Below are 14,242 nucleotides of genomic sequence, written 5' to 3'. Positions count from 1 at the left end.
GAATACCCAACACTTTGTAGATCTATAGCTCAAACATATCATTAAGGCATGCACAGGGGAAGGTCACTTTCATGGTCCTTGGTACATCTTCCAGGATTTCCTGCCCAGTCCTCTGACAGCTCCTGAGAGCTGTTTATCTCCACTGAAGCATCTGTCTAGCCCCATATTAAACTTGTGACAGTTGAGTAGTCACACCACACAAAAACAGGACACAGCCTCCTTTCTATTGGCTTGGAATCAGGTGTTCAATGGTCTGTATCTGGCGACTGTACACAGGTTCAAAGGGCAGTGGAGGCAGCAGGCAGTTACTCTGGAGGACGCTGAGCACCGGGATCTGGAAGCATGTTGTGGTTTCCCTCCTTGGTTACACACGACTTCCTCCAAGATGGTCTCACTTCTAGAATGGCTGTTCCAGCTGAGACAAAACGTAGACAGGCGACATAGCATCTGTCCTGTGGAGACACCCAACTGGCGCTGTGCTTCTGATGATCATCTTCATTTTTTAGGTTGTGTGACCCATTCCTTTTGTCCTTTGCTCTTGCTTCCTTCCTGGTCAGTTAGATCCAAAGGTGACCCAGGCAGGAACTGAGGACCACTGGGTCCCTCGTGTATGGTTTCCCCATAACACGGAGAATACTGTAAGTCAGTAATGCCATGTTTGGGGTAAGTGGAGACACTTGCTGTTTTCATCCTTTGAAGCGTATCCTATCCTGCATATCCCCTTTAGGCTTTAAGCTAGTTACTCTATTTATTCTCCCATGGATACAAGGTTGTCTTCAGAACAGCCAAACTCAGAACCATTTCATTACCACCCCATGCTTGAAGCGAGGAGTCAGAAAGTGGGATGAGGTGTTAAGTAGGCCCGTATGTTCAGATGGGCTCCATCAGGACTGACTTGGGGCTCTTCTGTTCTGGGGAATGACTTTGGAAAGCTCTGAGGTCTTGATGTAGGAGCCTGGGTTGTACACACTAGATGTATATCCCAGTGCACCGCTGGTTTTGGGAGATCCTTATGTCTGGCTCTGATGCTTTGGAACCTCATCATTTAATTGGAAGTATGGCCCACATTGTGAACGAGTTGAGTCCTGTCTAAAAAGGTAAAGGTAAGCTTTAGAGCGGGATGGCAGCCCAGCACAAAGTGGCAGGAGCTCTCCGGCAGTCAGATGTAAATGGAGAGCTTCCATTTGCTGGGCTCTGGCTTTTCAATCTTCATCACGCTGGTGTGCAAACTGTTGAGGAGCAGCAGCTGCCTCAGGACAGGGAGGGCAGCGCCAGCCACTCCCCAGCTTCTTTTTCAACAAAGCAGAGGATCGTCTCCATTCTTAATAACAAACACACACAGTCCCGCCTCTTACTTAAATAGCTGCTCATAAAAGGATGAACATTATAGAGGCTTAAGAGATAACCTGTGTGGAGGGGGTTGGCGATGCTAATTGCCCCTGAGTCACAGTCCCTCAGAACCTTTGACCACACCTCTTGGAGTCTTTGAACGGGGACTTTAACACTTCTCCTTTGAAAACTGCAGTGAGCCTGTCTGTGTAGAGAATACCGTCAGGAGACCTGAACTGGGGACTGTCTGCATAAAGCACCCACCTCCTTGGGTTGGGCTGTACCAAAGATCTCCTGATTTGTTGCACAGGTTGGAAGCTGCACCCCCACACCATCTTCCCATCCATTCTGCAGACCCGCGGGGGGTGCCGCAAAGGCATGAGAAGGCACTGTGCTGCTTGCGTGGGTCGCGCTGGGGAGAGGAGCGTTTGTTCTGAAAACCGTGGGAAAGAGAGGGCAGGAGAGGAAAATCCATTGTTTACCGTTTTCCTCTGCAGAATGCCTGGAATGTCACTAGAGGAGCCCCAGGAGCCACAGGAAATAATAGGCGAGACCTTTGCCTGGGAGAGTGCAAACATGGTTCTTCCTCCTGGAAACCTGTTTGACAGAGCGGTCACTTACCTTGTGCTGGGTCCTATGAGCGTGTTTGTGCGCCATGGCACAGAAGCACAGGATGCTGAGTGCCCACCTTGCGTCTGTCCCCGTCTGAGGAGCCCAGTTTTCCTGCGTATAAATGAAGGCAGCAGCCTGCACATTCTGGAATCTCTCCCCTCTAGCCTCTGTAGGACACTCGGCAATGTCGTCCCCGAGAGACGTACTTAACTTTCACCTGATTAAATAATAGCTTTGGCTTAGGGACCTTCCCTGTGTTGGGCTCCTAGTGGGGCCTTTGTCTGCTTCATGTCCCTCTTGGAGAGGGAATTACCCCTTATTTAAATAACACCCCCTTACTTTGAGGTCATAGACCTTCCCTGAATCCTACAGCATGTGAGGGACTCTGGGATGAGAGCTCCCGCTCTCCCGTGCAGCTTGTCTGTGCAGGGGCTACCTGGTACTTCTGGCCTCATAGGTGCTGAGTCTGTTGCTCTGCCTGCCAGCACTCAGCCACGAGCCGAGCAGCTCTGTCAGCTGGTTCCCAGAGCTGCAGCCTGAGCTGAGCCCCACAGGATGGTCAAGTGGGCAGGAAGTAGGTGGTCAGTCAGGGACACAGTGGGAGAGCTGAGGTGAACTCCTTGCCCATCCTTTCTGGGACATTTTTCTCACGGTGAGAAAGCCTGTCTGCTCATTCTTGCTGGCACCCTTCTAGCCTGGAGAAGGGCTCTGTGAGGGCCTGGATGGTGATGTTAGCTGCTCAGTGTGCCTACACATTTCCTCTTCCTGGAAAGAGATGGCCCGCCGGTCTCTGGTCTTGAACTACTTCTCTCGACATTAGCTGTTAGCAATGCTTCTTTCGTCACTGGGTCTACCACAGGAGGCTTGTTTCTGTACGTACTGGCATCTGCTTTCACCTCCTCTGAAAAACCCAGGTGTGACCCAAGCCCCCTGGTATTGAGCTGTCCCTCTGGGGCTGTAGAACAGGGAGCAGGTGCCATTGGCATGGGCAGGGTCTGAGGGGCTGTGGCTGTTATTTCCTGGCACCAACTATGCCCTAGGCTGGACCTTCATGTGGCCTTCCATGCCATCCTGACAAGAACCCCTGGCTTACAACAGCAACAGATTTATGAAATAACTTGCCCAGAATGCACAGCCTCAACCTTGGCCAGCCTGCCCGTAGGCAGCGTAGCTTGTGGACAGCAGAAGTTTGTTGCTGTTGTTCTGAGGCTGGGGTTCAGGTTTGGTGTCTGGAGGAGGTCAGGTTTGCCAGCAGCACCCACCTGTGCCTCACATACCCTCACGTGGCAGATGGGACAGACAAGCTCCCTCGAGTATGAACCCCATGAACACTCTTTCCCGTGACCTAATCACCTCCCAGACGTCTTGCCTTGAGAATGAGATTTCTGGTGGGAGTTTCAGGGGTCATAGATGTTTAGTCTGAAGACACAAGTTGAGGAGCAGGGCTTTTCAGAGCTGGGTCTGGGTGCCACAACACTTGGGCCAGCTGGCTTTCCGGCTCTTTCTGATGCGAATGTTAATATGTACCCAGGTTTCTGGAACCAGTGAAGCTGTTGGGGACTCTGGAGCATGTTGGTCTCTTGCCCTGCGATAGGCACTGTGCAGGTAGAGGGTAGTCATTGAGCAAGGGGCACGGGAGCCCACTGCAGTCAATCCAGAGCCCCATTCACCTCAGGCTAGGAGGATGGTCGGAGGTTGTGGCTGCATAGATAGGTGAGGAAATCAGGGGGTAGTGACCTCAGTGGCCCACTGTGGCCGTGCTCACACTGCCCTGAGAAACGTGGGTGGAGATACCAAGAAGCTGACCAGGCCCTGGTCCTCTAGACACCCATTTACTTCCCTCTGTGACCCTACTGGAGAGTCTGGATGCAGCTCCTTATCCATAATCATACTCTCAACCCTGGCAGCTCCATGAGCTCTAGTGGACCAGGGATGCCCTGGTCTCCTAGGTGGGTAGCTCAGCCCAGGGTCCCCAGGAAGGACGGGGCAGCTGTTGTCCTGGTACAACATTTAATCATTATCTTAGGTAGGGTTTCTATTGCTGTGATCATGAACGGAAGTCAGAGCAGGAACCTGGGGGCGGGAACTGAAGCAGAGGCTGTGGAGGGATGCTGCTCACTGGTTTGCTGTTTGCGGCTTGCTCAGCCTGTTTTCATGCAGCACCCAGGACCACCAGACCAAGGTGGCACTGCCCACAGTGACCTGGGCCCTCCCACGTCAATCATCAATCAAGAAAATGCCCCACAGGCTCACCAATCTTACGGAGGCATTTTCTCAGTTAAGATTCCCTCGTCCCTGGTATGTCTAGGTTTCTGTCAAGTTGACACAAACCGTCCTGCACAGTCATCATCGTAGCAGTGGGACAATATCGGTGTCTTGAGAGGTGTCCTGGGGTCTACGACAGTGAGCATGGCTGAGGAGCTTTGGTAAGGGACTCTGAGCTGATATGCTGCAGTCTTTCCATCACTTCTTACTCAGTCCTGAACCCTGGCACTGCCTTCTCTGCACCAGGTTGCACTGGTGGCCCATCACCTTGCTGCTGCCTCTAGCTTACCAAGGGGGCACTTTTAAAGTATGTCTATTTTCAGACTTTTTTTTATTGCTTTTATGAGCGTTTTGCTTGTATGTGTGTATGTGTACCATATGCTTGCCTAGTGTCCAAGGATGTCAGAAGAGGGGTCAGGTCCCCTAGAACTGGAGTTATGGATGATTGTCAGGCACCATTCGGGTGCTAGGAACCAAACTTGAGTTTAACTACCCTGTTATCTCTTTCTAGTCTCCAAAGGAAGCACTTTGTGCAATTTCACTTGTTGCTCATGGTAACATTTGAAGGAGAAGGTTAGAAGAGATGACCATTTTTAAAACGACAAGAGAATCTGGAAGGCACGATGAGGCACTGGTTCAGCCTAGGGCCTGCCAGAGTAGACTATGGCATTCTGGGTGGGCAGCTCTGGGGGGGAAGAGACCAAACAGGACAGAAACGGGACATTTGCTGTGCATGCGGTAGAGCTGGGACCCAGGTTCCAGCTCAGTGACCACCCCCAGTGGACTGTCACCACAGAGGTGCCCATGGATTCCGGTAGGTGATGCCACTTGCACAAAGCCCCCATGGATCTCTCACCATCCTGACTGCCATGTCACTTAGCTTCTCAAAGACTGGACCATAATGAGAAAAGTCTGATTTTCATAGACTCTCCCCAGTTTAATTTTCGTTAGTTCCGTCGTAGTCAGGGTTTCTATCGCCGTGAAGAGACACCATGACCATGGCAACCCTTATAAAGAAAAAACATTTAATTGGGGTGGTTCACTTACAGTTTCAGAGTTTCAGTCCATTTTCATCATGGTGGGGAGCATGTCAGCATGCAGGCAGATGGTGGCTGAGAGTCCTACATCTTGCAGGCAGCAGGAAGTCCACTGAGACACTGGGCCGTATCCTGAGCACAGGAAACCTCAAAGCCTGCCGCCCCCACAGTAACACACTTCCTCCATACCCACTCCAACAAAGCCATAGCTCCTAATAGTGGCACTCCCTAGGAGATTATGGGGGCCAGTCACATTCAAACTACCACAGTCCCAACGTCTCGATCTCTGGTAAGCCTCTGGGACGTGAGGGAGGTCTGGGAGGAGACCTGTCGACACAAGATGGACATCCAGGAGCAGCTCAGAGAGCCCTCCTCCACAGGTGAGAGTTCTTAGGACTCAGCCAGGTCTTTCAGAGAGAAGGGGCCTTGCCAGGGGCCTCTGCCGCTCTTGCTGGCCCCCACTGGGTGTACTTTCTTGAGCCTTGTGTTCTGGGTCACATCCAAGGAAGGCAGTGGACACTATAGACCTGCCCCTATCTGGGCATCCTCACAGGGAGTCAAAGCTCAACCTCACGACTGACCCTGTCCTGTCTGTGGTCACCCTCAATCCTCAGGCCATTGTGTGTCTTACAGGATGGGAGGGAAGCTTTAAGATTGAAGTGGGGGCTGGAGCGATGGCTTAGTGGTTAAGAGCACTGGCTACTCTTGCAGAGGACCTGAATTCTGTTCCCAGCACCCACATGCTCCCCAGCTCACAACTGTCTGTAACTTCAGTCTCAGGGAATCCAGCGCCCCATTCTGACCTCCTCAGGTATCAGGTACACATGTGGTGTACAGGCATACGTGCAGGCAAAACACCCCTACACATAAATTCTTTTTAAAAAAGTTTAACATTTAAAAAAGGGAACCAGCCCCAGGCTTCCCTGACCAGGACACTCGCTGTGGCACCTGTTAAAATAGAAATTCAAAGCTCTGTCTCTGCTGGTCTGCTCTTTAAGAAGGGATGGACTGATCAGTGGGTGGGAAAAGGGGATGTCCGGGTTTTAATCAGTGTCTCAGATGTGTTTTGGGCTAGACAGGTTTGGGAAATCTTGAATTTATCATATGCTTGCTCTGGGTTACCTACAACTCCCGGCAAAATGCCACAAGAGGACCAAGTAATGCTCTGTTGATCTCCGGTAGCCTGCTTTAAAAGGAGACCTTTTCTGTATTAGCGTGCTTAGATGGCCAGCCATGCTTCCAGGGGGCTTGATTTATTAGTCAGTTGAGAACCTGAGCATATCAGGATGCCAAGGGTTCACGCTGGCCATTGCATCTCTGTCCCCGAGAGAGTTCATAGTGCAGGAGGGAGAGCTCTGGCTGTCTCAAGTGTCACTTGGGAAACGCTCCAGCAAGGCTACGAAGTGTGGCCTCCGGTGAAGGTAGGGAGACTTCGGGTGGGTGATGTCAGTCATCAGGGCACTGTTTTTCCTCTAAATCCCTCGTTTCTGAATGCTTCTGTTTAGCTTAGGTTATGTTGTGTAGCACGGGTGTTGTAGACAGGATTGTGTTCCTGCTTTGTTGCCCAGCACGGGTATTGTAGACTGGATTGTGTACCTGTTAAATCTGCATGTTGAAGTCCTCACTCCTGATGTGGTATGGTAGAGATAGGGTCTTTCAGGTGGTAATTAAGGTTTGTAGAGTCTTAGGGTGGGGCCCTGTAACAAGAGGAGACATCAGGCCAGAGATGATGGCACAAGCCTTTAGTCCCAGCCCTCAGGAGGCAGAGGCAGGTGGATCTTTGTGAGTTCGAGGCCAGTCTGGTCTATAGAGTGAGTTCCAGGACAGGTTCCAAAGCTACACAGAGAAACCCTGTCTGGGGGGGTGGGGAGGGAGAGAAGACATCAAGGATACATCTGCTCAGAGGAAAGGCCATGGAAGGACACAGCCAGATGTGACCACCTCAAAGTCAAGGAGAAAGGCCCCAGGAGAGGCCAGACTTGGTGACACCTTCATTGTGGACTTCTGGCCTCAGGACTCAGGACAACAAGAAACACATTTCTTCTCCATTGTTGAAGCCACCCCGTCTTTTAATGGAGTGGGGGCAACTGAGCTGATTCGAATAGCTGAGACGCCTCTGGGGACTCTTCACATAAGCTGCAGATGCTGACGTCCCCGGGAATGAACTAGAAGCTAGAGCCAGGGATACAGTGTGGACTTCTAGAGGCATCTTTCCCAGGCTTACACCAGTGAGTACAGCGGCATGTTGACGTAGATGGAGTGGTTTGGGTCCCATCTTTCCTTACCTCTGTATTCAAGGTGTGTCCCGTAGTGACCGACACTGGGGGCAGCCCAGGTTTAGGGTGAATGAAGTCTTCATGCAGATCTATGTGGCTATGTAGCAGTCTAGTGGGAACCCAACTGGGCATACTTACCTTGCAAGTCAGGGCTTGCCATGGCAATGATGTGGGGAAGTTATCCCAACCTCGTAATGGACAACAGGGAGAGCCATTCTGCTCTGAGAACCATTCTGTAAAATAGCAACTCCCAACCAGGGACAGTGCTGCCTTCCTGGGGACAGGAGGCAATGTCTGGGACATATTGTCACAACTAGGATAGAAGGTGCCACCGGCATCTAATAGGTCAAAGCTAAGGATGAAGCAAAGCATCGTTACACCGAACAGGCTGGCCCGCCAGGATGAGGGACTGCCCCCAAGCATCCTTTGGGCTGAAGACAAGAAACTGCAGCAAATCTGGGTGTCTTTGCCTGTGACTCAGTTAGGGAACAGTGCTTCTGAATAGGAAAGCCAGGCTAAGTAGGCAGGAAACCGAAGCAGATGTTAAGCTGACTGTTGCACGATGCGAGGAAAACTACTGACATCTGAAGGCAGCCGTGGCGATGGAACAGATTGAAAAGGAAGCTTGGCACCGGAGGGTCTGTCTACAGAAGTGAAGGGATGGCCGAGGCCCCTCTCCCTGCTGCCAAGCCCATGTGACAGCACCTGGCCCCCCTCAGCGTCTCTGGTCCTCTGCCTTCTGAACCAAGTATCCCGGAGCAGCCACAGGGCAGGAAGACGAGGTTGCTGCTGACCAGAAGGGGCTGTACTTGAAGGCTGGAGGACCTCAGAAGAGAAGGGAAGTGACCTCAGAAGGAAGAAAGATGGACACCTGTCCTGAGATGAGAAGGAAGCAAGTGTGTGTGGTGGTGGTAGGAAATAATTTGGTGCAAAGAGCTGGGACCAGAGGCTGCAAATGCTTAGAACATGTGTGCCTAGTGGAGTTAGGGTTAGAGGAGAGATGGGAAGGCCTGGAGCCAGCACTGGCTTCTAGACTGACAGGGAGGCTCCCCCAGGTGCTCGTAATCCAAGGGATGTTTATTAAGCTTTCTGAGGGACAATTTTCCAGGTTGGAAACAGAGGTAAGTAAGCCTCTTTCTGAACCTGAGAGGCTTGCATTTCCTTGGGCTGTTATCTCCCACTTTCTCAGCCAGGATCCAGCTGCGGGGTTTGCCTGTGAGCAAAGTTAGGAAGCACCGTGAGAGGACCCCACCCCCCTACAGCAGAGAGCATCCACAGCTCAGAGTGGGAGGAAGTGGGGTGCCTTCTACAGAAACGGACTGGCTTGTTTGACTATGAGCCTCTCCCACACCTGGGGGATTGGGACGAAGGATAAGACAGCCATTTAGAAAGTAAAAGTGGAGGACACCCAGGCCATGTGTCACATGAGTTTGAATCTCATGTGACACATCCTCTTAGAAACTGTCCATTTATCTGAAACTCAAGTGTAATGGCTTCCTGGACTTTAGCTGGAAGTGAACCTGGAGAAAAGGGCTAATGCATCATAATGTCTGTCTGTGTGCACAGTCCATCAGTCCTGTGCAGCCTGTTCTGTTTTATGGTCTGCCTTCTGTAGACCATGGTACAAGGTTTTCCTTTTTCTAGCAGAACAGCTGGGAACCCAGAAATCTGCGCAAGGGCTGGTGGGTTTCCCGGGAGCAGTGGGGCAGTGAGATCACTGGGCATCCTTTGGAGTCCCTGAGCATGTTGGAAGATAAGGAAGCAGCCTTATTGGCTGGAGGAGTTGGAGGAGCTCAGAAGCTGGGAGGAGAGGGCTGAGAATGGACAAGAGGCAAAGCCAGAGTAAGGCAGGCAAGCAGGTTGGTGGGAGAGGGTCCAGGTCGTGTCTGGAGGGGCAGGTGGCAAAGGGCAAGCTCAGTCCTACTCAGTTGTATGGCCTGCTCACATAAAGCCTTGCACATTCTTCCCAGGGTCTAAGCAGTCAGGATCAGGGTTGACTGTGACCGTATTTAATTTGTATACCAAAGGTTGACTATATTTTGCTTGCCTTCTTTGTTTCCTGCCTTGCTCCTGTCTGACTTCATCCACATCAGCCTCAACATTATTTTTAGAACACCCCAGGGCCTTTGCACACAGAGCCCTTTCTAACGTGCTTTCTGTTTGTTTTGTGAACTTCCGGGTGAGGTTACAAACAAACCTGATAGGACACGAATGACAGACTAAAGTAGCAATCCCCTAGGGTCAGTCCAGCTTGGCCTTACTTACAGAGTGTGGGTAACCCCAAAACAGCCACACCACAGAAAGTCACTTTGGCGTGGACGACAGTTTCTCCAGAGCTACAAAGATAGAGTCCTCCCTTCGGTTGGCACTCCACGCTCTACAAAGAGACCATACCCAGCTTGGGTATGTGTAGGAGGGAGTGATGGGACGCTCAGGGGAGGGTCATTAGACCCTCCCCAACTCCTTCTTCGTGAGGGACTTGTCATCAGACCTGATCTTGAGAGTCCCTTGCAAGTAAGCAGTCACCGGATGCTTTGGTAGGATGATGCCTTGGTGGCGATGGCAGTGGCCCACAGGCCAAGAGGACAGTGGTCTACAACCAGACTTTATCTCTTTCCTGATTGTTGCTCAGATTCTCAGCATGACCCCTGGTCAAGGTCAAGCACTTAGTAAACTGCTTTGGAATGAATGAACCATGGGGCTTTTTTTTCATCAGCTACCTGGCTCTCGTTATACAGATGAGGGCACTGAGGGAAACCTGCCCAGGGTCTGGAGCCAGTGATGCTATGAAACCAGGATTTGTTGCCCATACAGACAGGGGTGCCCCGTCTTTGGAGTTTATCAACCTCTGCTCTGCAGAGTGGGGATCTGGCACAGAACGAGAAGTGTTCTCAAGTGTCCCATGCCTTTAGGTGACATCTTTGTCTCCTTTCCCTCAGGATGCAGTTCTGAGCCGGTTGTGGTTCCCGATGGCCCTCGCAGCGACTCCGTGGAAGGAAGCCCTTTCCGCCCTTCACACTCCTCCTCGGCGGTGTTCGACGAAGACAAGCCCATAGCCAGCAGTGGGGCGTACAACCTGGACTTTGACAGCATCGAGCTGGTGGACAACTTTCAGAGCTCGGAGCCATGCTCTGCTGACTCCAAGGGCCAGGAGTGTAAGGTGAGCACGCGGAGGAAATCCACCGAGTCCGTGCCCCCTTCCAAGTCCACGCTGTCCCGCTCGCTCAGCCTGCAAGCCGGCGACTTTGACGGTGCTTCCTGCCCGGGCAGCCCCGAAGCGGGGACCCTTGCCGCAGATGCGTGTGGCACAGGATCTAACAGTGCTTCCAGCACCCTTAAGCGAACTAAAAAAACACGGCCGCCTTCCTTAAAAAAGAAACAGGCCACCAAGAAACCCACAGAGACCCCTCCAGTGAAGGAGACCCAGCAGGAGCCAGACGAAGAGAGTCCGGTCCCCACCGAGGAGCACCTTGCGCCTGAGACAAAGACGGAGTCGGTCACACCTGAGAGCACTGGGGGCACCTTGTCAGAGGAGACGCCCCTGGAGCCCGCCGCTCTGCCCACAGCCGCCTGTCCTTTGGCTTTGGAGAGTGAGGAAGACATCAGCCCTCTGGTTTCTGGAGGTGGCCGAGTGCAGAACTCACCCCCTGTGGGGAGGAAATCAGTGCCTCTCACCACAGCCCCTGAGGCAGTGGAGGTGACCCTATCGGATAGTGGGGGGCAGGAGGACTTGCCTGCCAAAGGGCTCTCCGTGAGGCTGGAGTTTGACTATTCTGAGGACAAGGGTAACTGGGACAGTCAGCAGGAAAACGCCCCTCCCACCAAAAAGATAGGCAAGAAGCCAGTTGCCAAAATGCCCCTAAGGAGGCCAAAGATGAAAAAGACACCCGAGAAGCTCGACAACACCCCTGCCTCACCTCCAAGGTCCCCTACCGAACCCAATGACATCCCTATTGCTAAAGGTACCTACACCTTTGATATAGACAAGTGGGATGACCCCAATTTTAACCCTTTTTCCTCCACCTCAAAAATGCAAGAGTCTCCCAAACTGCCCCAACAGTCGTACAACTTTGACCCTGATGCCTGTGAAGAGTCCCTTGACCCCTTTAAGACATCCTCTAAGACCCCCAGCTCACCTTCCAAATCCCCAGCCTCTTTTGAGATCCCAGCCAGCACCGTCGAAGTGGACGGGGATGGGTTGAATAAGCCCGCCAAGAAGAAGAAGACCCCCCTGAAGACGTAAGTTCAAGGAGGGAGGTGGTGAGGATTCAGAGCGGGTGTGCGTTGCTGTGAGTTCTAGTCCTGCCTGTGCCTGGGGAGTCCCCGGCTGCCCTCGTCCTGCCCCCCTCCCCCTCCCCCTCCCCCTCCCCTGTGGCTGTCGTGACACCGTTTTTGTGGCTGTTTTCTCCAAGCAGGCAGGACACACGTTTCCTTTCTTTCTGCAGCCTCCGTGCTATCATCCCCCCTATCCCCGAACCCACCAAGTCCTTGATCTTTTGCCTTAATCAATCAGTGGCTTGAAGTTTTATGTTTAGCCATTGATGACCTCTCAACTCCTGGGGATGATGGGAAGTTCTGTAGAAAAGGAGCAGACCTGGCTACCTTCCTGTTGGTGGCTGAACTCTTCCCTGGTTAGCATGTGCATTGCCTTTGGATTAGCTGAGACATACACCCTGCAAAATACCGTTAAGTTTGTTCCTACCTGCTAATACGACTTTCACTCAGGGGCCACATAAGGTAGCAGGCTGCAGGAGGCCCCGAGATGGAGAGAGCTGCTGCGTGCCCTCCGACGAGTGTGCTCTCCGACGAGTGTGCAAGAAACAGGCTCTTTCTTGCCTTCCCACTCTCTGGTCATCTTTTTCAAATAAGACTTGAAAGTCTCCGTAAGACCTGAGGAGATTGGCGGGACCTGGACGGGGGAAGCAAACCCTCCAGTCCCTAGGAAGAGTGGCTTTTGTCCACACACGCGTGCCAGTGGTTCCCCCTGGCTGCTTGGTGTTGGTGCCCTTGGCACTCATCCTGAGAAGTCCAACTTTTTCGGCTAGAGGTCCATTCCTCAGGACCTGTAACCTGAGGACCATGTGCCCAGTTGCTACAGACGTCCTGGCTCTCTTGGGAAGCATCACTGTAATTTAATCAGGTGGAGAACATTCAGCCTCCCATCCCAGGGCTGTGGAACAAGCCCCAGTGTTGGCCTCTCTGGGTCTGGCTTGAATAACACAGGGTGACCCATCTGCATTGGGTATCTGAGGATAACTCGGGTTCTGCTTTGTGGGTTGCTCTATCACCATCTTACAGTAGCTGAAGGCCATTCCAGCTCCAAACATGGACTTCTTTTAGTTCTGTTCCCCAACCAGGCCCTTCTTAGAGATTCTATAAGATCCATATTAGAACCTTACTTTTTTTTAAATAAATCTAACTTTTATATAGATTCTTTTTCATACAGCATATTCTGATCACGGGTTCCCTTCCTCCAACTCCTGCTTACCCAAATCCACATAGAACTTGAAAGTGGAATAATAACCAGGCGGTGGTGGCGGCAGAGGCAGGCAGATCTCTAAGTTTGAGGCCAGCCTGGTCTACAGAGCAAGTTCCAGGACAGCCAGGGAAAATCCTGTCTCAGAAAACAAACAAACAAACAAACAAAAAACCCAAACAAACAAAAAAGTGGAATAATGCCCAGGAATGCTGACACTTCAAAGCCATAACTTCTCATCTTTAGAGAGTCATCTGTCAGCCACCCCCTTCTTCTGACCCCAAATTGTATTTTCCCCAGTTGCTTTCTCCTTTGCTCATCAGAGCTAAGAAGGTTGGGGAAGCTGCCCCTGTGTCCTGGCGTCACCCTTAGTACACGTGGGTCTGCTGGTTTGGAAGACTATTGTGTGGAGGCAGAGCTCTTAGGTACCAACCCTCCAGCTGGTCAGAGCCTGGAGAGGAAGCGGTGTGCCAACAACCCCTTCCCAGAAGGCTGGACTGTGTACCCTGGAGCAGAATCCGCTATGGATGGCTGCCACATCCTAAGCCACGAGTGCCCGGTGTCTGCAGATTTATCTTTGTGTCAGTTCCTTCTGTCTGTCTCTCTTCTTTGTCTTCTTGTCTTAGGATGGTTGAAGATGTGATGTCTGTGTGTTCTCTGTTGTAAGTAAATTTAATGCAGTCTGCTTCTTGCACCTCCTGTGTGGGGCTTCCGCCTTGTTTCCGCTTGCAGCCCCTCTCCTTTCGTGGTGGTGGTCTCTGTGGTGGCCGCTGTGTTTCTGCGTAGAGCTTGGGAATGATGATGGGTCGGGGCTCCCCTGCCGTCAAGGTTGCTTTTCTGTTTCACCGTGATTAGCATGAGACCTGCTGAGCTGTGCAAACATGATTAGCCAACAGCTGCCTGCCTGTCCGCAGTGGAACCCTTCCCCTGCTTGTTTTTTTTTTTTTTTTTCTTGGTGGGGGTGGGGTACGTATCTTCATCTGAAATCCATATATTGGTTTTTAACTCCTCATTCCATTCTTTTGTTGTAAGTTGGGCTGGCGGGTGATTGCTTTCAGTAGCAGGATGCTTTGTATTAAGCACTGCAGGAAGCCTGGGGCAGAGACTGCCCTGGCTGTTTTTGTTACATTATGAGGCATTACCATTTGGGCTCTTCCAAATTCATGCTTGCAGAAATCTGAGGGAATGTGGGATCAGCTCAGCATGGAACCCATGGCTGAGAACCACTGCCAGAGTGCCTTGGGTCA

At 51.8% G+C, this 14,242-nt stretch overlaps 1 protein-coding gene across 2 annotated transcripts in view; it reads left to right on the top strand.

The window, feature by feature from the left end:
• The window catches only part of Tacc2 (transforming acidic coiled-coil containing protein 2), a 73,084-nt gene that overhangs the window by 24,766 nt on the left and 34,076 nt on the right, over window positions 1–14,242 (top strand). For both annotated transcript variants that reach the window (XM_059265699.1, XM_059265710.1), the window contains exon 3: window positions 10,459–11,758. In XM_059265699.1, coding sequence (XP_059121682.1) covers window positions 10,459–11,758 — 1,300 coding nt within the window. The remainder of the gene's footprint in view (window positions 1–10,458; window positions 11,759–14,242) is intronic.

The sequence above is a fragment of the Peromyscus eremicus genome, chromosome 1 (assembly GCF_949786415.1).
Source record: "Peromyscus eremicus chromosome 1, PerEre_H2_v1, whole genome shotgun sequence".
Taxonomy (NCBI): Eukaryota; Metazoa; Chordata; class Mammalia; order Rodentia; family Cricetidae; genus Peromyscus; species Peromyscus eremicus.
This window is presented reverse-complemented; position numbering and strand designations above follow the sequence as displayed.